Source organism: Salvelinus sp. IW2-2015, unplaced genomic scaffold, assembly GCF_002910315.2.
Source record: "Salvelinus sp. IW2-2015 unplaced genomic scaffold, ASM291031v2 Un_scaffold1150, whole genome shotgun sequence".
Taxonomy (NCBI): Eukaryota; Metazoa; Chordata; class Actinopteri; order Salmoniformes; family Salmonidae; genus Salvelinus; species Salvelinus sp. IW2-2015.
Genome location: NW_019942756.1, coordinates 302,027 through 327,225, shown reverse-complemented (window position 1 = coordinate 327,225; position 25,199 = coordinate 302,027). Strand labels below are relative to the sequence as shown.

The following is a 25,199-nucleotide window of genomic DNA, read 5'->3' as shown; positions in this document are numbered from 1 at the left end:
GCTCTGAATCACCATTAATGTCAAAGGACCATTATGACTTAATTGCGCTGACATTATAGTCCTCCTACATATATAGTGTGCATCCCAAATGCACCCTATTCCCTACATAGTTGTAATACCTTTAACCAGGGCCCATTGGGGGGCAAAAGTTGTGCAACCATAGGAAAATGGAGGCTTGTCATTTGTGTTGGGTTAAATTAACAGCCATTTCTGTGAGTATTCATTTGATTTAAAGATTAGTCTTCGTTGAACTGGGGAATACAATCTTTTCAATGGAAAGGCAAACAAAGCTAAATATATAGACCATTGGTCTATAATTTAAATGGACAATGAGAATGACAACAGTCCATGAAGACTTACAACAACTCCTGAAACGTTGGCACTGCTGTAGATAACAACTAGCACCAAAGCACTATATCCATTCAGATGAATTGGCAGGATTAGTGATGCAATTACAAAAACACAATTAGAAATTACCTATCATTAGCAACAAGGACCACTTATCAGACAATTAGAGCATATTGAATCTAACCAACATATGACAGGTCTTTTCATTAATTGAATTATTCTAGCCAGTTTCATTTAGACAGTTTTGAGGGCAGATGCAATCTTTGAGGCATCTACCACTATTATCAGTGACTATAGAAGATCCACAGCCCGCCGAATAGCTATATGTAATTATTCCTAAAAGGGCAACTGCAGTTGCTACATTCATTTTGGGATTTATAAATTAATGATTATGCATACCATTGATTCTTGAAGAAGACAACTAAATATTGTACACAATGTCTTCGGAAAAGTATTCAGACACCTGACTTTTTCCACATTTTGTAAATGATCCTCAGCAATCTATACAAATACCCCATAATGAAAAAGCAAAAACAGCTTTTACACATTTTTGCAAACTGTAATCAAAGAAAAAACAGAAATACCTTATTTACATAAGTTTTCAGACCCTTTGCTATGAAATTTGAAATTGAGCTCAGGTGCATCCTGTTTCCATTGAGCCACTTGAGATGTTATCTACAACTCTGATTGGATTCCACCTGTAGGTAAATTCAAATGGATCTGGACATTATTTGGAAAGGCACACACCTATCTATATAAGATCCCACAGTTGACTAGTGCATGTCAAGAGCAAAAACCAAGCCTTGAAGGTCGAAGGAAATTGTCCGTAGAGCTACCGAGAACAGATTGTGTCAGGCACAAAGATCTTATGAGAGGCCCACTGTGTCCGCAAACACAGTGGCCCTCCATCATTCGGTAAATGGAAGAAGTTGGAACCACCCAAGACGCTTCCTAGAGCTGGCCCGCCCCGGCCAAACTGAGCAATCGGGGAGAAAGGCCTGGATCAGGGAGTGACCACAGAACCCGACTGGTCACTCTACAACCTATAGGTTCACTCTGTGGAGATGGGAGAAACCTTCCAGAAAGCAATCTTTATGGTAGTGGCCAGATGGAAGCACTCCTCAGTAAACGCACATGACAGACCACTTGGAGTTGGTCAAAAGGCACCTAAATAAGACTCTCTGTCTGATGAAACCAGATTAAAACTCTTTAGCCTGAAGGGCCAAGCGTCAAGTTCGAGAGGAAACCTGCACCATCCTACGTGAAGCATGGTGGTGGCCGCATTTTCAGCAGCAGGGACTGTGGAGACTAGTCAGGATCAAGGCAAGATGAACGGAGCAAAGTACAGAGAGATCCTTGATGAAAACCTGCTCCATAGCGCTCAGGACCTCAAGACTGGACATTGGTTCACCTTCATCCAACAGGACAACGACCCTAAGCACACTTGCCAAGACAATGAGGATGGCTTCGGACAAAGTCTCTGAATGTCCTTGAATGGCCACTAGCCAGAACCCGGACTTGAACCCGACGAACATCTCTGGAGAGACCTGAAAATTTCTGTGCAGCAAACGCCTCCGCCATCCACCTGACAGGCTTGAGAGTCTCAGAGAAGAATGGGAGAAACTTCCCAAAATACATGTGTCCAACGTGTAGCGTCATACCAAGAAGACTCGAAGGTTGTATCGCTGCCAAAAGGTGCTTCAACAAGGTAAAGGTCTGATACTTAAGCAATGTAATATCATGTTTATTTGGTTTTATAAATGTGCAAACATTTATAAAAACAGTTTTTGCTTTGTTCATTATGGGCGTATTGTGTGTAGATTGATGAGGGAAAAAATTATTTTATACATTTTTAGGAATAAGGCTGTAACGTCACAAAAATTGTGCGAAAAATCAAGGCTGAATACTTTCCGAAGGCCACTGTACATTCAATATAACTTAACCTCATGAGCATTGGTTCAACTGTAGTATCCCCTTCAAGAACCCAAAAAAGCTTGTTACCCAATGGTGTAAACAAAATAAATGTAAACAAACACGCATAGCGTACAAAACATGGTTAAAACCACCTTTGATATCATGGCTGGTTCAGTCTCTTGCATCCATAGTTTTGTTTATGAATTTGAGAGGATTATAATTTCTCCTGCCCCATCCCTCAGCTTTTTAATCGCAAAATTGCAGGGAGTATGCCTTTTGTAATTGTTTTGCTGCTTGATTGTCCCATTTAAATCTAGTAGTTGAAATTGTTGCTTAAATTGTTCTAGGAAATTCCGCATCTGGCTATCTATACCTTTGGTGTTGTTCATCTCAATCCCTCTATGTTGAGAAAAGCGACTTTGTCGGTTTCAATGTGTGTTACTGTGGAAAGGGTGCGTGAGTCCCCCACCCCCGCTCTGTGCGTGACACACACAAACACACACACACAAAAATCTAAAGCAGTCCACTGGCCCATACATTTAGCGGATGGATGATGAGGGATTATGGGAGATATAGGGAAGAAGAAGGGGGATGGTAGAGTTATTCATCTCCCACCCCCACTGCCCTCAAGATATACCACCATCTCCCACCCACAGCTAAATAGAGCAATGCCTTTGGTCATGCGTTCAAACCCAAAAAGGCAATCATTGATGTTATTAGATGTGTTACGTAATGCCACGGCAAGCCATGTTGTGCCTGCTCGGCAATGTTGACCCCACAGTTTCAGGAATGTTCTGAATGCTCTAAATACCGCTCTCTTCTCCCACTCCCTGGCAGTCAGAGGGAATATAGCTAGTTATACCGGTATCGTCTTTACGTGTGGAAAAAGAATACTCCTAACATTGCCTACTGTCTTTGTACTCAAGGCGAACATTGTTTCCCCTTTGCTGGCTGTGTAACAGTTTGTCCATGACAATAACATATGGAGAAAGGGGATGTGCTTCAGAATGTACTCCTTCAGTGGCTTCAGCACTCATCTGCGCATCGAGCGACAGCACTGTCTGAGGATAGCAGACATGGCAATGAGAAGCATCCGTGTTGTGTTGGGGTGTGCGTTGTGGCGCATGCGTGTGTTCCAGTACCTTAAAACTTTAGGGCCTGCAACTGTAGCTAGCGCAGGCAACAGAAACATGGACTTTGCCAACATCTGTCAACCAGAGTCAGTACACGTTCCCAGTTCAGCCCTTCACTGACCAGCAGCCAACCACGAATACACTGCATCTGCGAGACTGAGAAGCATACTGCTAAAGGATCACTTTTACTGAAAAACGTGTCTTTGCGCATTTTGTTAATTAGTCCACTGTTAATACTACCCCCCCAAAACAAATTGCACGCCAGCAGTAAAAGTTTTTCAAGATAGAACACGTTCAGTACAGAAGCAAAAACTGTGATGGGTCTTTGCATGTTTCATGTTTTTGACGCAAACTCAATCACAAATGTGTTAAGCAAATGCCAAATAAAAAGGTAAACGTTCAGAGCTAACATGAAACAGCAGTATAATCCACTGGCTCAATATCAACCATCAGAATATCAGAAAGATATAAAGAAAACAGTCCATGGAACAAATAAGGAAATAAAATGAAGATATTAGATGAAATAGAAAAAGCAGACCTCAACAAAATAGTTCATAATTTCCCAAATATATTCCAAGCAAGATGAACTCCCGTGAAATAATCATTTAAAATAGCATATTCAATTCCAATTATACTCTGGGATGGAATTTGAATGTATCGCCATCATAACCCACTGAAGATTCAGGCTGACTTGTTACAGAGCCCCACACCCATTGTAGCCCAAGCTGCCCACAACTGTCGCAGATGAACAGTTGAACCAGTTAACTGCCAGATATCAAGTTCATCACCACAGCAATCAATAACATAGTCATGTCCCAAATGGCACTCTTCCATATAGCTGCCACTAGTTTTGACCAGGGCCCATATGGCTCTGTGCAAAAGTAATGCACTATATAGGGACTATGGTGCCAGTTGGGATTACACATACACTCTCACAGCCCTCCTCTATCAATGTATCATCAGTGACTGTTTCCTCGGATGGCTGTTAGTCTACACCTGACCCTGCTGATGAAACTCAATCAGGCAGCGCTGTAGGGGAGAGGCACTGACCCAATCACAGAGCTCAGTGAGGCTGGGGGGCAACACACGCGTGTGGTTTGTTTGTGTGTGTGTGTGTGGATGTGTGTGTGTGTGTGTGTGGTGTGGTGTGTGTGTGTGTGTGTGTTGTGTGTGTTGTGTGTGCTGTGTGTGTGTGTGTGTGTGCTGTACGAGTGTGTTGTGTGTGGTGTGTGTGTGTGTGTTTGGCTTGTAGCCCCACAGGGCCAGAGGCGTCAAAGGCAGAAAACAACAGACTTCACAAGTTAAGGAGGGAGAGAGGAAGGGATGTGTAAAAAGAGGAGAGGAGAGGGGAAAACAAACAGGACATGCCGGAAGCCACTGTCGATTTGAATGTCATGTTTTAGAAGAGCATGTTTTGCATAAAGGGATGATATTTGTATTTACAATGTTTGTGTTTTATACTCACTCTCCGGGTGAAAATGATAGTCAAGCTATTTATTTCAGTTCTATTCAATCCAAGGTAAAAGCACTATGATAGAACAGGTATGGGAACCTATTTCACATAAATGTATGTATATAGTACAGTACTGAATGAATCAGGCACCTTTTAACTGGTTTAAACTTCAGGACTCCTACATAAAGTCCCTGATGAGGAGTGGGGGTAAAAACATCACTCCCYATTAGCCCTCAAAACCAAACAAGCGGTCGTTGAGTTCTCCCCCATTACGGTTTCATGGTCTTCTCCACACCTCTGATGGTTGGCAAACCATTCACTAACCAGAGATTAGTATTTTTATTATGGGGGTTTATGCATAGATTGGTGAGGGGAAAAAAACGATTGAATCCATTTTAGAATAAGGCTGTGTCTATGGAGACACAGGCCTACTATGACCTATTAGCATCATCATCACATTGCCATAACCAGGACAAACCTACAATAACATACACAGTTACAATGTTTACCCCATTTTTATTTTATTTGTCAGGGGACCATGCACAAGAACTGTATTTCATCAGATGTAGCCAAATAGCTCATTTCTATCTGTGGCCCTAGGAAAACAKAAAACATCATGACATCACAGAATACAGCGTACAATGTGTACTTAAGCACACTGGGACAAAGTGTACTTGGTTGACTCAACAGAGGTGTGTATAAAGCCTAGCTAGCCTCTGTGTTGATAGATAGTAGAAGGGATTCTTTACGGAAGACAAACACACACTTACTGGGATACAACAGCAAGTGTGAAAGATAGAAATAGTTGGTGTCTGGAGTGTATCTCAATAGTCTAAATATAGCTTCCTCTCCTCATCTCCTTTCCTTCATCTACACTGACATGAAATGACTAGGCGGGCAAAAGCAAAATCTGGGTGGACACTCACCACATTGATTGGAGATTAGTACAAAATAAGGGCAGGAAACAAGGAGAGGAATCCACAGACTATTGAGACCAACCCCTAGAATCACCCTTCCCATACAAAAAAAATCTCCATTTTAACCTCAACCATGATGTGGATGGAACATTATCTGATCAGGATTCAGTGGTTAGGAGCCACTTCAATGTATGCAAGCTCACATATGTTGGCCTCAGCGGAAGATGAGATAAGTGAAGGGAGATGGTCTAAATCTGCTTGGAGAGAGAGAGAAACAGAGGTTCCGTCCCAAATGACACCCTATTCCCTATATAGTGCACTACTTTTGACCAGAGCCCATTTGGGGCACAGGCAGAGAGCTTACATGCTATTTCATGCTTGGATTGGCTGCAAGATGAGAGCCTTGGAACTACTGTACGCATACACAGACCTAGACATGTAGAGACAGACAGACAGAAAAACGCACACACAGGCAAGCAAACACACACACACGATTATCCTAGGTAAAGCATTGCGGGCAGGCAGCGCTCATCCATTTACGACAACTATCTTCTTCGCTAAGACAACTCATTAGTCCATTAACTTTTCCTAAATCTACTCTATTGGTTCTCTGAATGTAATCAATTACGAGCCATCTTTTCAGGGTACATTAACCCATTTCCTTTTCAGAGGAGCACGCCACTTTACACCATTACATTATGGGTGCCATGGAAACAAGCTATTCTCTGTATGTGTGTGTGTGCGCATGTATGTACGTATGTATGTATGCACGTATGTATGTAATACAGTATAGAGGGTAGTAGGCCACCCGTGAATGACATGCTGATATGTCTCCAGCACCACCATATTAAAATGTACTTTAACCTCTCCAATGTGTGTGTGTGTCACTCATAATACACTGCATCACAAACAGCAAGAGAACTCTCCAGTGTTATACCTCCAGCATCTACATCATGCTCCGGGGGTGAAGTTTCACCTAGCTACAGATCTAGGATCAGCTTCCCCTCCCCCAATCCTTACATTAAACCATTACTGTGCGAAATGCAAAACTGACCCTAGGTAACCATCTCTTTTATTGTTGTGAAGGTGTGTGTGGGAGACTTTCTCTACAATGGTGGATTTCATGCATTGATTTATGAGCTCATTCTCCTTTTGTGAGTCATTGACATCCCCTACTGGTATGAGTGGGAAATACACTTGTTGTGAGTCGGTATTTGCGCGTGTGAGTCTGTGTGTGTGTGTGTCTGATTTATAAGCGTGTGTGTGTGTGTTGCAACCAATTACCTCCAGCTAGTCACCCTGCACATTGACAAGCCCCAGCCAGAACCAGCCTGGCTTCCAGCAGCAACCATTGCCATCGACCCACATCCCCACACGGGTCACCAAATGTCAAAGGACACCAGTGTTGTAAGCCTTTAGGGCCCAGAGGCTGTGTCCAAACTGGATAAGTCAATAAGTGGTCAACTGTCCAGTAGCCGAGCCACTACAAACAATCAACACTGCCATGTTTGGGAGGCAAGGCTATAATGCCACGCATGGTTTGAGCAACATGTATGAACAATTGTGATATCCACTGCATGCAATAGAGAGATTAACCTAGACACTAAGTCTTATCGACCTCTCCAATGTGTGTGTGTGTGTCACTTTTAGATCTGATGAGTGGATAATGTGAATAAGAAATATGTCATTTAGCTAACCAGAAGGCTATGCAGCGCTACTGCAACTTTCTTATACCCATCCGATCCTTAAAATCTACGAGGGCCCATACAAAGGAGTGAACCGCATAGTGACTGGTACCTTCCTCCTGACTATATACACGTCGAGGTGTTTCTCAATACATTCCTGGAGGGAACCGCCAGGGTTGCAAATGTTTTGTTCCAGCCCAGTACGATCTCAATTCACACCTTTCAACTCAACTAATCMCCATGCTCTCGATGAAGTTAATTAGGTGTGTTAATACTAGGAAATAACAAAAACCTGCACCCCCTGGGTATTACCACCCTTAATCCTAACCTTAACCATTATTGGAGAAAAAGTTCAACTGACCCTAGATCAGTGTCTAAGGGCAACTTCTCCCGACTCCTGAAATGAGAAACACTGCATATACAATCTCCCCAAAATACAATATATGTAGGCCATGAGAAGAGCAAAACAATCTCTCAGGTCCAGCTCTGGGGCTGCACTGCACTGGTGCAGTAGTGGAGGAAAGCACGTCCGGCTACCATACTGTGGCACCCGTCCCACGCTACTTCCGGTTTCTGAGAAATAGTCACTGCATTGATGAGCCACTGATGTCACAGGGAGGACTTTGCCACAGTCTGGTGGGTAGCCATCCAAGAAAAAAGATGGGGAGAGAGGGGGGTTAGAGGGAGAAAGAGAGCGAGAGAGTGGATACCCGCTAATTGTTAGAATCCAGAAAAGAGCCATTCAATTCTACAACCAGCTGAAAGGAAGCGATTCCCAAACCTTCCATAACAAAGCCCTCACCTAAAGAGAGATGCACCTAGAGAAAAGCCCCCCCAGCAAGCTGGTCCTRGGGCTCTGTTCACAAACAGACCCCACAGAGCCCCAGGACAGCAACACAATTAGACCCAACCAAATCATGAAAAAATGACTTGACACATTGGAAAGAACTAACCAAAAAACAAAGCAAACAGGAATGATATTTGTCCCTAAACAGAGAGTACACAGTGGCAGAATTCCTGACTACTGTGACTGACCCAAAATTAAGGAAAGCTTTGACTATGTACGTACAGACTCAGTGAGGATAGCCTTGCTATTGAGAGAAGCTGCCGTAGGCAGACCTGGCTATGGAAACTGAGCTGCACTTCCTAACCTCCTGCCAAATGTATGACCATATTGGAGACACATATTTCCCTCAGATTACACAGACCTACAAAGAATATGAAAACAAATCCAATTTTGATAAACTCCCATATCTATTAGGTGAAATATCACAGTAGTAATATTTGTGACCTGTTGCCACAAGAGAAGGGCAACCAGTGGAGCACAAACACCATTGTAAATACAACCCATATTTATCTGTCTATTTATCTTCCCTTTCTTACTTCAATTATTTGCACATTGTTACAACACTGTACATAGCCAGTAATATAACATTTGAAATGTCTATTCTTTTGAAACGTAATGTTTACTGTTCATTTCAGACTTATTTATTTCACTTTTGTTTGTTATCTATTCCACTTGCTTTGGCAATGTAAACGTGTTTCCCATGCCAATAAATCCCTTTGAATTGAGAGAGAGAGGCAGAGTAAGAGAGATGAAAAGAGAGAGAGAGAGATGAAAAGAGAGTGTTTATGTAACAAGACTTTACAGTGCGTTCACTGACACGATCTCTTTAGAGGAACTGGGGGGTCTGAGGAAAAGGAATGTAAACTGAATGACTGTATGAAGCCGTGGCTGAAGCAACGTTATTGATTATTGAAGACTACTGGAGCATACCAAAGTACAGGATGAATGGAAGAATGCCTGGATTTCTTACAAACTTCACGAATGAGTCTAAATGAAAGAAAACAGCCAATTAGATAGTAGTACGTGCAACCACAGACATACCATCTTATCCAGCAACCGACAATGACTGAGTAGTGAAATAAGTAAGCTGAAGCAATCACTTTTATGACCATTGCAAGTAAAACGATTCAACAAAAACAAGGCGTACAAAAAAATTATAACCTAAAATGCTTACATAGCATTAATCCAGCGCAGGCCTACATACTCCAGTCTGTATGGGCCTACATACTCCAGTCTGTATGGATCAAGCATCTCAGAGTAGGAGTGCTGATTTATTAAATATATTATATATATTAAATCAAACAAGACTGCATATGACACGCATTGCTTTCTTGTGCTGATAAAGCAAGTGATGAGAGTAACTGAAACAACATTTCAACATATGCAACTGAAACAATCTTCGGACAATAACGCATGTGTCCCACGCATGCGCTCTAGACTACATGCATCGTTTGATAAAACGATTTGCAATCATTTACAATAACGCACCAAACAACGAACACATTGAACAGATCTCAGAGTACCCCTCCAGGAATAACCTGAGAAATACTCACGTTTTGTCAGTCAGTATGCTCAGGGCAATATCTACGAGAGAGGAGCAAAAACTGTGCGCCCTCTGCCTTCTCTGTCAATTTCAGTGGAAATTAAGCAGTGGGTTGAATCTAAACTGCAGCATTAAAGAAAAATCTGATCTGACAAAAAAGCGAGACAGGGAGGCAATGCTAGCGGAATACACACATGAATTAACCCAAGCAGCTTTAAAACACTATCAATATTCATTGGATGGTCACAGCAGATGTACAAAAATAAACTAACTATATTTCATTCATTATTCAAGTGCATGCTGCTTTTGTGATTATTTTTGGGGGGTGAGAGGGTGGAGAATTTACTGTTTTGTTTGTTTGTTTTCTATTTTATTTTAACATACACATATTTATATGATCAATCTTATATACACAACCAGTGAAAAGTTTTAGAACAGCTACTCATTCAAGGGTTTTTCTTTATTTTTACTATTTTCTACATTGTAGAATAATAGTGAAGAYATCAAAACTATGAAATACCGCATATAGAATCATGTAGTAACCCAAAAAGTTTTWAACAAATCAAAATATKATTTTTTTCGTAGTGAATTTACATTTATGAATATGCAATTTTGCGATTAGAACAATTAGATTTGTGGGGTAAAATTGTTTTTCTTTATCCATTTTAGAGTTGCAGCACATTCTCCCATAAAAAAAAGCAAAAGTCATCAAGAATACTAACAATTATAAAACTTTGAATATATTTCCATAATTTCTTTATGTAGACAATGCCAAAATAAATGCGAAACTGTTTCTGGATGCTCAACACAAAAAGTACAGTTAATGTTAATGTCTTTTTTGAGTTTCTTCAGGTAATGATTCGCAGGGTCATATTTATGGATAATTCTGAAAGAGACATGTTTGACCTTGTTACCAAGCAGGTATTTATGTGGTAGTAACCATACTTTTTTTCCAACAGATATTACTGACAAATGTATTCCAGTAAGTTGTGACATAAGGAAAGGATACAATATCCCTTTGAAATAAAGCACGTATAGATCTGTTGTTCTGAGGGAGCAAGGAGAAACACATTTGTCCTATTGGAGAGTCAACTGGATTAAGCGAGCRAGGGTAGGTCAAGAAGGTGAGGTCTGGTTACACCTCCAAACAACGAGAGTCCCAGATGGAATAGCATCAAAGACTATGGCAAACTCTCTTGGTGTAACATGGATATTGTAACGAGATAAAAATTCCTCATAATTGAGTAACAATCCTTCTGCATTAAAACGTTGACTCACCAGCAGGATATGATTATTAAAACAGTTTTTTTTTAAATAAAGACGTGTTTCTATACAAAATATCCTTTTTGTTCAAGATGAAATACCTATGCGGGGATTTAAAAAAWATATATTAACAACCACGCTAAGAATACTTGTCTATGAAAAGCAGATCATTTTGTAGGAATCTTATCAATGTTACAGTTACAAAGTAACATACAATTGAAACCACCAAAACGGGAGACGATATAATGACTTTGAATTAACTTTKATTTGGCATTTTTCAGTTACAAGAACAAATATTAGGAGAAAGATTTTGTGGGCCATCATGCTAAGAGCTTTACATCAATGTTAATTCATGGTTTAGCATTGCTCCATGGCAATGACATTTAATGACAACTTAAAGGAGTGATTGACACCAAAATAAAAGTTTCACAAAAGTGGTCCACTGTTGAGATCAGTCCACGTCCCAGGCCATTTGTTAAAAAGATACAATTTTATGATAAGGAAAGATAGGGAGCACCGAATTTTGGAACGTAATGATGACAGAGGCTGATTGATGCATACTCTATGTCTAAATGTATTTAGTGAATTTAGTTTTTGTACTAGATGCTGTATTTACGTTTTGTTATTGTCTATTATGTTCTGTCTTTATGTATACCCTTTAAAATAYWTTTTTTTAAACAATTGCAACAAGGCAACAGTAAACATGTCGTCCCCCATGAATGACGCATCACCTCCTTGGTCAAATCACTGTAATTTTGTAAATTATCGATCTCTATGGCAAGACTTGACATTCACCCACGTTTTGTCAAAATCCTCCCAGTGGTGTCTGAGATATCATGTGGCTTAGCTAGACTCAAATCCCTGAGCATGTGTGCCAAATCTCAGTCAAACAGATCAAGAGATGTGCCCATTATAGCGCAGGTTGATATGTTGATATGTTCTTGTATATGTTTAGTCTTGACAGTGTTTGCAATATGTGTACCAAATATTGTTCCAATACAAATATCCTTGACCTATGCATTTAGATGCCAGACCCCACCCAAGTGAATGTTTATTGGTCAATAGYGGCCATGTTGTTTTAGGTACTAGTCTGGAAAATATTGCGTTGAGAGAACTTTGTCCATAGATGACACATTTCAAGTTCATTGCATATTGGTCATTCGCTGCCAGAAGAGTAGCGTTTGAAGTATTTTCCCCCAAATTCCAAATTGCGGAAAATCCATGACGCACCTTATGGGTCCCTGACGCAAATTTGTTCCTTGTGAGGAGAGGGACTWATATACTTMATGTCATGACTTTAGGTTAAACGGGGTGAGGGGCGTGAACTTTCAAAGTTTGTATTTTCAATCGCTTGTTATAGCACCACCATCTGGCCAATCTGTGTCATTTTGTAAATGCCGGATCTCTATTGCAAGATGCATCATTCACCCAAGTTATCGCATGTGACTAACAAATGAACGAACATACTAACGGACAGAGACAGATCCACAGTAACCTCCCCGATTTATTCGTGGGTGTCGCACTCTGATCTGTTTCACCCGTCTTTGTGATTATCTCCACCCCCCTCCAGGTGTCACCCATCTTCCCCATTATCCCCTGTGTATTTATACCTGTGCTCTCTGTTTGTCTGTTGCCAGTTCGCCTTATTTGTTGAAGTCAACCAGCGTTTTGTGTCTCAGCTCCTGCTTTTTCCCAGTCTCTCTTTTCTCACCCTCCTGGTTTTGACCCTTGCCTGTCCTGACTCCGAGCCCGCCTGCCTGACCACTCTGCCTGCCCCTGACCCTGAGCCAGCCTGCCGTACGGTACCGTTRCACCACCTCTGATTTACTGACCCCTGCCTGCCTTGACCTGTCAATTGCCTGCCCCTGTTGGAATATATAACTATTGTTTATTTGACGTGGTCTGTATCTGGGTCTTACCTGATAGTGGGGGACAATAATTATAATGATGACAGGGGTAATACATATGTTTTTGTCTGTTTCATCACAGGATATCTTGGAATTACGCAATCTCACTTTGAGCACTATCACTAATTCATATCACCCTGCATCCTCACAGTCTCTTAAATGTCACTGCCTATCACCCTTAAAAACAATGCCCTCCTTACTCCAACCATGGTAATGAAGACAAGAACCTACCTAATATGACCGGACATCAGAGAGTGATGCCCGTCTCTCTGCAGTGGCAGGCACTCAAGCACCCCACCAAGTGGTCTACATTAATGCTGAGACACCCATTCTGAGATACCCAATGTCACTCACCTGCAGTTCGGCATTAGAGTTGGGTACGTACTTCATCTGATAAGCATCCAGCTGTGCCACCACCGTCATGTTATGGCGACATCTCTCTTTCTGCCTTGGGTAAGAAACAATGTGCTATGTTTAACCCATTTACCATTGAAATAGTCTGACTCCTAGTCCAACTGTTCCTTCATCATCTAATTTCAAAAGAACTGAGAGAAGAAAATGGATGGAATAAATCATTTCATTAATTTATCCATATTCTTGGTGTTTACAACTGCTCCCCACTTCATTTGTGAGAAGATAGTCCCTCGGAGACACAGAGTGAAAGTGAAGACGTCATTCCGCAGGTGTGGTGGGGCTGAGCCAGGGGATAAAGAGGGATTGGGAYGGACTGAGAGGGAGGGAGGTAATCCCAAGCGCATGTGTTGATCTACAGATAAACGTGTCAAGGCCACGGGAGTCTGTCAAACTGGGGGTCCGTCACTAAGACATCTTTTCTGTAATCTGTGGCCCTGAGCGCCACAAGACTGTGTTAGCCTGCTGAGCTAAAGCCATGGCATTAGCATGGGGAGCTAATGCAGCTCTTCAGGTCTCAGGCAATGTTACTGCCTTACATGTCACCTCTCCTGCCACTGTGATTGTCTCAGTGCCTCAGATTTAAGACCGGAAGCAACATGGAGTAAACTTGACGATCATAGGATGTTTAAGAGTCACTTTGCAGATTATAAACAACTTTAGTAGGTCTCGTATGTGGTGTAGATTGCGCTAAACTGGTTGTTCTTCTCGTTCTGTATCATTGACAGTTGGTTTGGCTGTGGAGTGCTGGGGTAGCATAATTCAGCTTTCTTGTTATATGTAGTTWAGTTCAATCAGTAAGGCTGGTCTGAATGCTTCTCCTCACATTACTCTTTGATTCAGTATCCTCTATCATGGGCATAGCAGGAACAGTGGGTATTTCTATCTGTGATGTTTACAAAATGTAATGTTCTCGACAGCACAGCGTCAGGTCACTCCTCTACTATCAATTAGCCAAGTGCGGAATGTAAGTCACCTATTATCCGCTAGCCAATGAGGACAGCAGAATGAGGTAACGTTACCACGCTTGCTAAATAACCAATGGGCATACGTGTGCAATAATCACCTTGCTCTCTTCTAACCAATGGGGGCGTAAATGTTGTGATGTATCTAAATGATTGCTTACCCCTTGTTCTCTCACTTGCAGGGGTTGAAGTGTATTAGGCTCAAAATACTAGTCTAAGTAGTCGAGACGTAATGGTGCAGGAGGTTGAACACGTACCCTGAAACCCCAGGGTTGCTGGTTCAAGACCTGCCTCAGCTATTCCTACTCAATTGCAACAACAACAGTTAACCCACTCTTTATTTGAAACTATAAGCGTGTCGATGTAGGCCTACCATTGTAGCAGTTAGTACGAGTGATGTACAAGCAAGTTCCTATTTTGATACCTAAAATTGAGGCATTGAAAAAAAAAACATTCATGAAGATATACAATGCATTAGGAAAGTATTCAGACCCCTTGAATTTTTCCACATTTTGACTTATTCTAAAATKGATTCAATTGTTATTTTTTGTCATCAATCTACACACAATACCCTATAATGACAAAGCAAAAACAGTACTTTGTTGAAGAACCTTTGGCAGTGATTACAGCCTTGAGTCTTCTTGGGTATGACGCTACAAGATTGGCACACCTGTATTTGGGGAGTTTCTCCCATTCTTCTCTGCAGATCCTCTCAAGCTCTGTCAGGTTGGACGGGGAGTGTCGATGCACAGCTATTTGCAGGTCTTTCAAGAGATGTTCGATCGGGTGACTAGTCTCCCAGTCCCTGCCGCTGAAAAACATCCCCACAGCATGATGCTGTCACCATCATGCTTCACCGTAAGGATGGTGCCAGGTTTCCTCCAGACGTGACGTTTGGCATTCAGACCAAAGAGTTCAATCTTGGGTTCATCAGACCAGAGAATCTTGTTTCTCAGGGCCTAAGAGTCTTTAGATGCCTTTTAGCAAACTCCAAGGGGGCTGTCATGTGCCTTTTACTGAGGAGTGTCTTCCGTCTGGCCACTCTACCCTAAAGGCTTGATTGGTGGAGTGCTGCAGAGATGGTTGTCCTTCTGGAAGATTCTCCCATCTCCACAGATTAATTCTGGAGCTCCTTCAGAGTGACCATCGGGTTCTTGGTCACCTCCCTGACTAAGGCCCTTCTCCCCTGACTGCTCAGTTTGGCCGGGCGGCCAGCTCTAGGAAGAGGCTTGGTGGTTCCAAACTTCTTCCATTTAAGAATGATGGAGGCCACTATGTTCTTGGGGACCTTCAATGCTGCAGACATTTTTGGTACCCGTCCACATATCTGTCTCGGAGCTCTACGGACAATTACTTTGACCTCATGAGTTGGTTTTTGCTTTGACATGCACTGTCAACTGTCGGACCTTATACAGACAGGTGTGTGCCTTTCCAAATCATGTCCAATCAATTTAATTTTCCACAGGTGGACTCCAATAAAGTTGTAGAAACATCTCAAGGATGATCAATGGAAACAGGATGTACCTGAGCTCAATTTCGAGTCTCATAGCAAAAGGTCTGAATACTTATGTAAATAAGGTATATTTGTATTCGATTTTTATAAATTTGCAAACATTTCTAAAAAGCTGTTTTTGCTTTGTCATTATGGGGAACAAAATGTGGAAAAAGTCAACCAGTCTTCTTTCTGAATGCACTGTATAGTCAACAGGCACAAAGGTGACTTTAGATAAGGTACATGGTACAACACTTCCACTCACTGGTGGCCCAAAGAAATTAACTAAAAAGCCACRTCCACACTAAGCCACGCCTCCAATATAATTTCACAGTGTGCCTTGCCTTTTCGAGTGAATTCGTTCATTTTCAGTCCTGTGGTCTTCACCAAGTGAGTTCCTAGGCTAATGTTATCATAAAAATGTAACTATTTCTGATAATAAATTACATATCTCATAAGGCCTTATTTTGCGGCCTAGTTTTACCCTAATACAGTCACCTTAGCTCATGGTTTACAGGCCACAAGTAAGTACAGGCCTGCAAGTAGGGTTGCAAAATTCTGGTAACAGATTTCCTGCATATTCCCTCCTGATTCCAACAATCTTCCAACCGGGATTCCTGGAAAACCTGGTAATTTTGGGAAAGTTACCAGAATTTTGCAACCCTACCTGCAAGTCACATTATGCTGGCTTGGAAAGTGCTGTGGATTTTCCTATCAGAATCCAGCCAAAGTTAGGTTAACCAACAAWTTTTACTCACCCGCAACCTGCATTCAGATTGAGAACTTTATGAGGAGACTACTTAAACCATTGAAAATTGAACAACCATTTCAGTAAAGGGTGCAAAAAATGCAACTGATTGCATTAGTTTAGAAAAATATGTTATTTATCTTTGCATAAGATTACTCGATCAATCTACATTAAAGATAAATCACAGATATTCAAAACAATTCGAGAAAATCAACCTGCATTAGAGCATGCTGGGAAATATTTTTATTATAATGATTATAGTTCAAATTTGTATTTTAGGGTACGMCCACAGTGACAAAGCCATTAGTGTCACGTTCCTGACCTGTTTTCCTTTGTCTTGTATTTATTTTAGTTGGTCAGGGCGTGAGTTGGGTGGGTTGGTCTATGGTTGATTTTCTATGTTAGGATTTGGTGTTCGGCCTGGTATGATTCTCAATCAGAGACAGCTGTAAATCGTTGTCCCTGATTGAGAATCATACTTAGGCAGCCTGTGTTTCACTTGTGTTTGGTGGGTGTTTGTTCCTGTGACTGTGTTTGGGCCACACAGGACTGTTTCGGGTTTGTCACGTTTGTTGGTTTTGTATTTTGAAGTGTTTTGTTGATTTTTCATTAAATAATGAACACTAACTACTCTGCATCTTGGTCCGATCCATGCTCCTCCTCGTCTGAGGAGGAGAACGACTACGACAGCCGTTACAATTAGTTCCTTTTAAGTGGCAAAAATACATCATTATACCAWGACGGTACACAAAATACAGTACGTTTGTATTCTAAAAAACAAACAGAAAAATAGCCTCACAGTAGAGTGGGATGATTGTATATTTTATATTCAAAATATAGGGTACAAAAATGTACCATTATACATGGTTATCTGCACATATACCCTAAAAGGTACTGAACAGTACCATGTAAGATTATGTGTACCTCTAAATGTACATTATGTGTATTTGGATATTYTTTTACCCCAGGGAACAATTTGTACCCTATCCGTACCCATAATTTTGTTGCTTTTTTGTTGCTTTTCCATAATTTTTTACAAAAATCTATAAGGTTTTACCACTATGTYACAGAGCTGTGGATTCAGGAGGTGTTAATAGACTACTTAAAGGGATAGTTCTCCCAAAATGTTTGCCAGCATTTTCATGTCATAAAGACCAGGGACGCAATTAGCAGGACGCAACGTTTTGGAACGTTCAGATAGAAATAGGCTATGTAGAACAAACATGCCTCCAACATGTAGAATAAGGAATCACGTATTCATGGCATTTCTATCTGCAACATTCGAGAATGTTTGGCAACTGAACATGGCCCAGCTGGCCATGTTCCACTTCATGATTGGTTACTCTCCCTTTAATTAATAAAACAGATGAGAGAAAGGGGGTTAAATGTCTAGCACACTGTAGCGCAGCCCTCAGTATGTCTGCTTAGAACAGCCCCTTGTAGAATGCATACAAAAAACAATATGATCCATGCAGAGTTTCAGATTCACAACAATGTCCATTCCTGACGGAAAAAAAGCTGAGAAGGACAGAGAAAAAAGCTTMAAGGCTTCAAAGTGACACAGCATCAGGTGATTTTATTGATTATGTTTCACATCATAACTTTTAAGAAGTATCAGTGCTGTAGAATAACATATTATTCAGCCCTGTGTAGTCTAGTGATTACAGTCATTTTCTCCAGGTAGAAGTTTGAGTTTATTAACATCGAAGACAGTGACTTGGAGAAGAAGGCGGCAAAGCAGAACCAAGGCAATTAAGTGGAGCAGCTATATAGAGTGATGGGAACTCCAGCTAAGATATGCTTAGTCTGATCCCCATAAAGAATCACATTAAAACAGTTAAAAACACCAAGCCTGGTCCCGAATCTGTTTGTGCTGTCAGGCCATGACAACAATCATATCGTTGGCTATAAAGCACAAACAGATCTGGGATCAGGCTAGAAAACATTCCTCCTTGCTTTCAGTTCCAACACACAAGCACCATCACCTAGGTCCATCACCTAGGAATCCATGCCAATAGCTCACACTGTGATTTAAGGTCAACATTTGAAGGTGAACATGAACTGTAGCCTACTGTGGATGAAGTCACTGTATTGTGTGCCTGCAACTTCTCGAGTTGGCTTGAAAAACCACCAACATCAATCAATCAAAGGGAAAATCTTAATCGCCACCATTCGGTTTGGGTTGGGCAACATTGGACAAATGTTTCAACACCGTTTTGGGTTGCCAGGCGCCTGATCTGTCATGATTAGGAGTTGGGCCTAAGTTTAGAAAGGCTAAGGCTATTAGTCAGACGGACCACTTCTAGTGTTCAGTCCCACAGCATCCTGAATGAGTTGCTGGACCAGGATGTCATGGTTACCATCACATAACAAGGAAGTGGTGGCAGAGTGGTGGGTGGATGCAAGGGTAGACATTCCGTATTGAAGTCCCACCGTATTTAGTGGCTCTGACGCAAGACCACCCATTGTTGACATGCCCCTCTTAAAATGAGCCCAGCAGCAGGAGACATTGTGCGATAAGATGTGGGAGGCCGCTCTTGTAAAGGGCCATCCTTGTAAAAGACTGGAGATTGTGTTAAGTCTGGTGGACAAGAGATCTATCATACAGTTTGACTGTGACTGTAGATGGGAAAAGAGAGGGAGAGAGAGGGGCATTGCGTCTCGCTCTTTAGTCATTAGCCATGTCGTAGGCAGGGGTCCCAAATGGCACCCTATTCCTATTATAGTGCACTACATTTGATCAGAGCCCTATGGGCCCTGGTCAAAAGTAGTGCACTATATAGGGAATAGGGTGCCATTTGAGACGCAGCCCATCTGGGCTGACGTATGGCCTCTGGGTCTTTTGTGACATTCACTGCCTCACTTCATTTGCATTGCAGAGAGCAGGGAGATACACATATCATGGCCTACTGCAGGGATGTGGCCTGTAGGATCGATTTAAAATGGGCTCTCTTAAGCTTACTCTGAGAGTTGCAGACAGAAATGGTACAACAATCACAACAGGAAGGTAGCGTCTTGCAAAGCTCATACCCTAATGAAGACACTAACACAGTCCTCAAACTGTCAAAGCTAATTAGCAGCATTCAAACATAGTTAGTGGGTTTTCAACATTGCAGACAGACATGGTACAACAACTGTATAGAGATGCTTGAGATATCCTCAGACTTAGAGTACAGTAGATTGACATTGTTGATTCAAGACAAGTTGAACTGAGTGCCTCAATGTATGGTCTGTGAACAACGATGCTGTTCATTGTGACAATTTCAAGAAAGGAAAAAGTCTGGTTAACCATTTCCTCTTGTCAACAGGATCCTTTCACCTTCACTACTTCCAAGCCTCCATATACAGTTTGCTCCGTGTAAACATATTGCGAGCTCTACATATAATCAAAAATAGTATGTCTTTACACTATGTATACAGAGTGGACAGCTAATCGGCTAAGCCCGTGATTTGTAGTATCCAGTCTAATAGCTATTTTGATAGGTGCAATGGAATGTAGGGAGGATTTCTACTCTTATTTACAATTTAGGAGACACTGATTATGGGACGGCTACATCAAGCTTCAAGTTAATGCACTCTAGTTGTCATTGTTTATGTCAATGACACAATGCTGTTTGAAAGGCAACTGGTGTGACAAGCTGGCCTGGTTCCAGATCTGTTTGTGCTCGCTTGCCAATGACCATAGGAGTCAGCAAGACAGCACAAACTGATCTGGGACCAGTCTAGTGAGGAGCAAGTGCAGGGCTGAAGAATCAACAGTATTACTTTGATCACGACCGGTGGCGGTCAAGGAACACAATTACACAATGTCAAGTAGTACAAAAAAATCMGGAGATAACAACATTCCCAGTAGAAAAGTCAAGGATTACAAAGACGATTATTGTGACAAAACGCAGAGACAAACAACACCATGTTGGGTGTTACTTCAGTCTGAAGAGCTAMATGTTCAATGTTGTTTTTCGTAGCGTTAGTGTTGGTCTAGCTATAGCAAAAAGCCGGAAAAATATTTCMTTCGTGTGCACTTCTACCCCATGCTAGAATGGAGGAGTTTTATCGAGAGCATTTAGAAACATTGCTTGTTATTGATACATACATACATACAAATGTCAAAAGTACCACAAGTACATGAACATACATTGCATGACAAAGTACACCCTTGGCATGTACTGTATTCTAAGAGGTAAAGGTAAAACTTTACAGTGGAATCATACCAAAGGACTAACTGGAGTATCATAAACAGAGGATAATGACTCAATAACTTTCTGTAYTTGCTAATAGTAATAGTTAATGTACTTGACTCAGTACACAATAGGATACCTGACTCAATCAAACTCTGACAACCAGGTATCCAAAACAAGTGAAAAACAAAATTCTTCAACTTCATTGACATTAGAAATCAAATATAGTTCAGTTTCCTAATGTCTGACTACACATATAATTTTGTCCAAGACAATGCAGCACATCAACAATAATGTCTATTTATCTTAACCCCGGAAACCTGGATACCCAGTTGGATTGAATAGGGCCTATGGGCATTTTTTCTGTGGCCTTTTATTAGAGATTTTTTTTTACTATATACTATTTCTGCAATGTCAAGTATAACCGAGGTATAACTTCAGTGGAGCGGGAAAGGAACTCAGTGGCCAACTGCTGAGAAGTACAATGACACTGAGCCAGGGGCATATTCATTAGTGCAAACGGGAAACGAAAACAGTTGTTTCTTTGTTTGGTTTCTAGTTTCCCGTTTGGTTTCTAGTGAATAAGGCCCTGAATAGTTATTTTCATTAATGTCCCGCACATAGTATCTGAGAAGACACTGATTGGGACCAGCTCTTTTTTGTCAATTCCAAATGAACCCTATTGGATCAGACTCAGACTAAATCAGTAAAGTGAAAAACAGAGCAATATTCAGTGTGGACTCCAGGCTACTGTATAGTACGGCTGTGCAAAGGAAAGTAGAGAACCACAGAAATCAAAGTCACAAAGTCACAATCACAACAGAAGAAAGGTAGCTCACACCCTGAATGAAGACACTAACACAGTGCCCAAATTGTCAAAGCTAATTAGCAGCATTCAAACATGTTCAGTAGTGGGTTTTCAGTAACACTTCGTTTTACAGTCACTGTTTACCAGTTTACCAGGTAGTTACCTAGAAAGTACTTGTTTAAATGGTCATTATCTAATAATTGCATAGTAATCACATGATATTCATTGACACACGTGTCTCTATGTACCATTTGGTAACAGTCAATTACCAATAGTGTTGAATTCTTTGAGGTGAGTACSAGACAATATCCATTGTTACTACCACATCGTTTTTAAGTAAATACCATGTAAACACCATCTGAAAATGGGTTGTAAAAAAAGCATAATCATTTTTCTTCTGTTTTGACATGTTATTATACCTTATTACATATAGTTTAAGACCACAACGCAGGCAAAGAAGGAAAAAAGGGGGATTTTTCCTTTTTTTTTGTCAGTTCTGTCTCCCCGTGAAGAATGCTCAAAAACAAACGGGGGCTCATGACGAAATAATCTTATACAGTGCATTATATATTTTTGCAGTTCATACAATATGTGTTAACGGAGCCCTGTATAATGACTTCATATGGATGAGGTGGGCTGTCTTAGAGTAGCTAATGAAAGAGGACACAAAATGTCAGTCTACAGCATGTGGGGAAAACCATAGTACATTTCTTCCTCTCTTGCTCCAATCAAGTTCCACCATATTTGTGTTCTACTTCCAGGTGGGCTTGATCGTCCTACATGACGTAGTGGATTGGACAGATTTTTCAGAGAAGCTGCTGCTCTTGCGTGAGCGCTCGCGGGTGGGTGGCGATGGGGGGGTGTCGCTACGCTGGGTGCTCGCTCGGCTTGATGCCCTGACGCTCTGCACCCTCTGCAGACCACCCCCTTGGGCCTTCTCCTTCTCCTCCCTCTGGGGTGAATGCTGCCCCCCTTTGGCAGGAGATGTGGTTGTGGCAGCGGCTGGAGGCCGAGCGGGTGCTTGACTCTGGGAGCTGCTCCGGGATAGGAGAGAGGGGCTCCTGGAGGGGGTCGGGGGGTTGGAGARGGTTGGAGCGAGTTCCTTCTTGGTGGTCCGAGAGGAGGAGGYCACAGTGTTGCGTGCCCAKCCAGGCAGGGTGGCAGATGGGGTTTTGGAGCTGTGGGTAGCGCTAGCCTCAGAGGGTGTCCTAACCTGACCTTGGGCCTGAGCAGCCAGGGCTCTCATGGTGGAGCGGCACATCTTCTCCTCCGGCGGTGGCTTGGGCAGGTTCCTCAGCGGCTTGGCGCTGGGCTTGCGGAAGGAGGGCTTYCGTGGGTTGAGGTCACGTGCCCAGCCAGAGAGKCCAGCGTTCCCCTGGGATTTGGTCTCCTCTGGGGGCAAGCTGGAGTGGCGGGCGGGCCTACCGGTCTTCTCACCCCGCTCCCTGGCTGGGGAGCTCTTGTCGATGAGCGGCTGCCTGGCACCCTCATGGCCCCCGGCGGGTCTCTCCACCCGCCTGACGTTGCTGCCAGTCCGGCTGAGTTTGGTGATGGGCACCACCTTCCGCATGCCCTGGTTCTCAGTGGTGGTCAACATCCTGACGCCGCGACCCACTTTGCTGTTTTTGGAAACTTTTGACACATTCTTGGTCTTGGCGTGTGTTGGTTTAGGGCTATACGTCTCTACAGCTTTCTCGCCCACCTGCCTACCCTCCGCCGTGTCCCAGCTATCTGTGTCTCCCTCTTCCGTGGTGACGAGGGAGCCAACGGATGGGGCACGTTCGTCTGTGGACGCCGACAGCTCATTTGTGGGGGCAGAGACGGACTGATCGTTTTTGGATGTGGAATCAACGTTGGAGTTGGAGGATAGTGAGCTGGGGTCTCGAAGGTTCCCCTGGATGTTGTTGCAGTCAGTGTTTTTTACATCGGGGACCAATCCTTCCCTCATTAGAGGCGAGCTTTCGATCTCRGAGTAGTCAAGCGCTACGGAGCAGTCCGTTTCTGTGCAGTCTAAGATGTAGAACACCKGTTTCYTATTGGATACGGAGGGGTCAAGAGGGAGGGGCATATCGCAGGTGGTTGAGGAGACGGTGCTGYTGTCCTCCTCTTCCTCCTTCTGAAGCGAGCCCACCACAAACTGAGAGGACGGAATTTTACCTTCCCACGCAACTTCCAAACTCTTTGGACAAGGAGGAGGGGTATCCAAAACGAGTGCCTTTGGAGATTCCTTCTCCATTTCCAAGTCMGTCACCACCACGTCTTTGTGGTCAACAAAGTGCATGTGATTTGTGTTATTGTTCGGACTGGGGAGGTCAAACTGTTGAATTCCCGGGACTAGCGYGTGTCTCTCCACGCTGACGTTCATGTGTGCCGTGACGCTCGCTCCGGGGTTGGGCGTCTTCTGAAAGACGTTACGGTTCTGACATGAGCGAGGCAGATAGCTCCCCTCGGACACGGTCGTGTAGTTGTTATTATTGTTATACAGTTCCTCGTTGRCATTAAAGCCCRTGGAAGAGTACATGGCCAAGGGGCTGRTGGGCTCYGTCTCRGCCCGGTGTGACKTGGCCAGCACCTGCTGCCCATTCTCCAGCTTGTGGTTGTCATCCTGGGACACAAGCCAGGGGGCGGTTCTCCGATGGAGGGTGCGGCCGGAGCGCGGCAGGCTGTTGAACTTGTTGGCATAGTCCGCTGGCAGTGYCGTGCCACTGCCGAACAGCTCCAGGTAGTCGTGAAGCTCGCGGTCGGCCATGGCGGCCACGGTGTGGCGGTGGCGACGGGCGCTGGCTGAACGACCCAGGGGGCTGTGGGGACGCTGCTGGAGGAAGTCCAGGAGGCCCTCCTTGGTGAGCATATCCACGTCGTTCTCGCTGCTGCTGCGGCCGAAGCCGCCATTACCGGCGCCAGCCGCCTGCTGCTGGTCGGCRTTCCAGGCARAGCGCTTYTCCTCCAGCTCTCTGAGACGCCGCTGCCTGGCCGCCTCCTTATGCTCYCGCTCCAGGTTATCCTGACAGAGACAGCGAAAGGAYGGGCTAATAAATAACATATTGTGTACAGTGCCTTCGGAAAGTATTCAGACCCCTTGACTTTATCCAMATTTTGTTATATGTTTACMTACACCTACATCAGTATGTYCTTTTGAAGAGTTTATTAGTTTTGTTACTTCAGGAAATGCAGTGCAGGTTAATGTGAGTGTGCATTTGTAGGTTAGATAGAGAATGTGAGTTACATTACTTATCTGAAACTTCATAGTAGAGACWTWAAAGATTTGAATTKAAATATTTAAAGAAAACMCCTCTCACCTTGACAGCCTTTTTGAACTTGAGACAGAAGTCCTGGAAGATGCGGAAGCACTCRTCCAGCATGAAGGTGTCCTTGTCTTCACAGAAGAAGTCAATAAGCGCATTACCCTCCTTCCGCAGGTCCAGCCTACACCTCTTCAGGTCCTGGAGTGTCCTTGTGGAGCACTGTTGGGGATGGCAGACAACGGATGACAGACACAGATTAGATAGAAAATAATTATAACATATTATTACCATCAAAATATACCAAAAACAGGGGGCTTGGTGATACAGTATATCAGGGATGTA

General features: G+C 42.8%; 1 protein-coding gene and 1 pseudogene across 1 annotated transcript in view; both read right to left on the bottom strand.

Annotated features, from left to right (window-relative positions):
* The window catches only part of LOC139024188 (Fc receptor-like protein 5), a 20,152-nt pseudogene extending 6,719 nt beyond the window's left edge, over window positions 1-13,433 (bottom strand).
* Window positions 13,434-18,175: 4,742 nt separating this feature from the next.
* The window catches only part of LOC112069914 (FH2 domain-containing protein 1-like), a 49,757-nt gene continuing 42,733 nt past the window's right edge, over window positions 18,176-25,199 (bottom strand). Inside the window, exons 10-11 of the mRNA XM_024137310.2 lie at window positions 24,912-25,076; window positions 18,176-24,616 (exon numbers count right to left, since the gene is read on the bottom strand). Coding sequence (XP_023993078.2) covers window positions 22,364-24,616; window positions 24,912-25,076 — 2,418 coding nt within the window. The 3' untranslated portion in view covers window positions 18,176-22,363. The remainder of the gene's footprint in view (window positions 24,617-24,911; window positions 25,077-25,199) is intronic.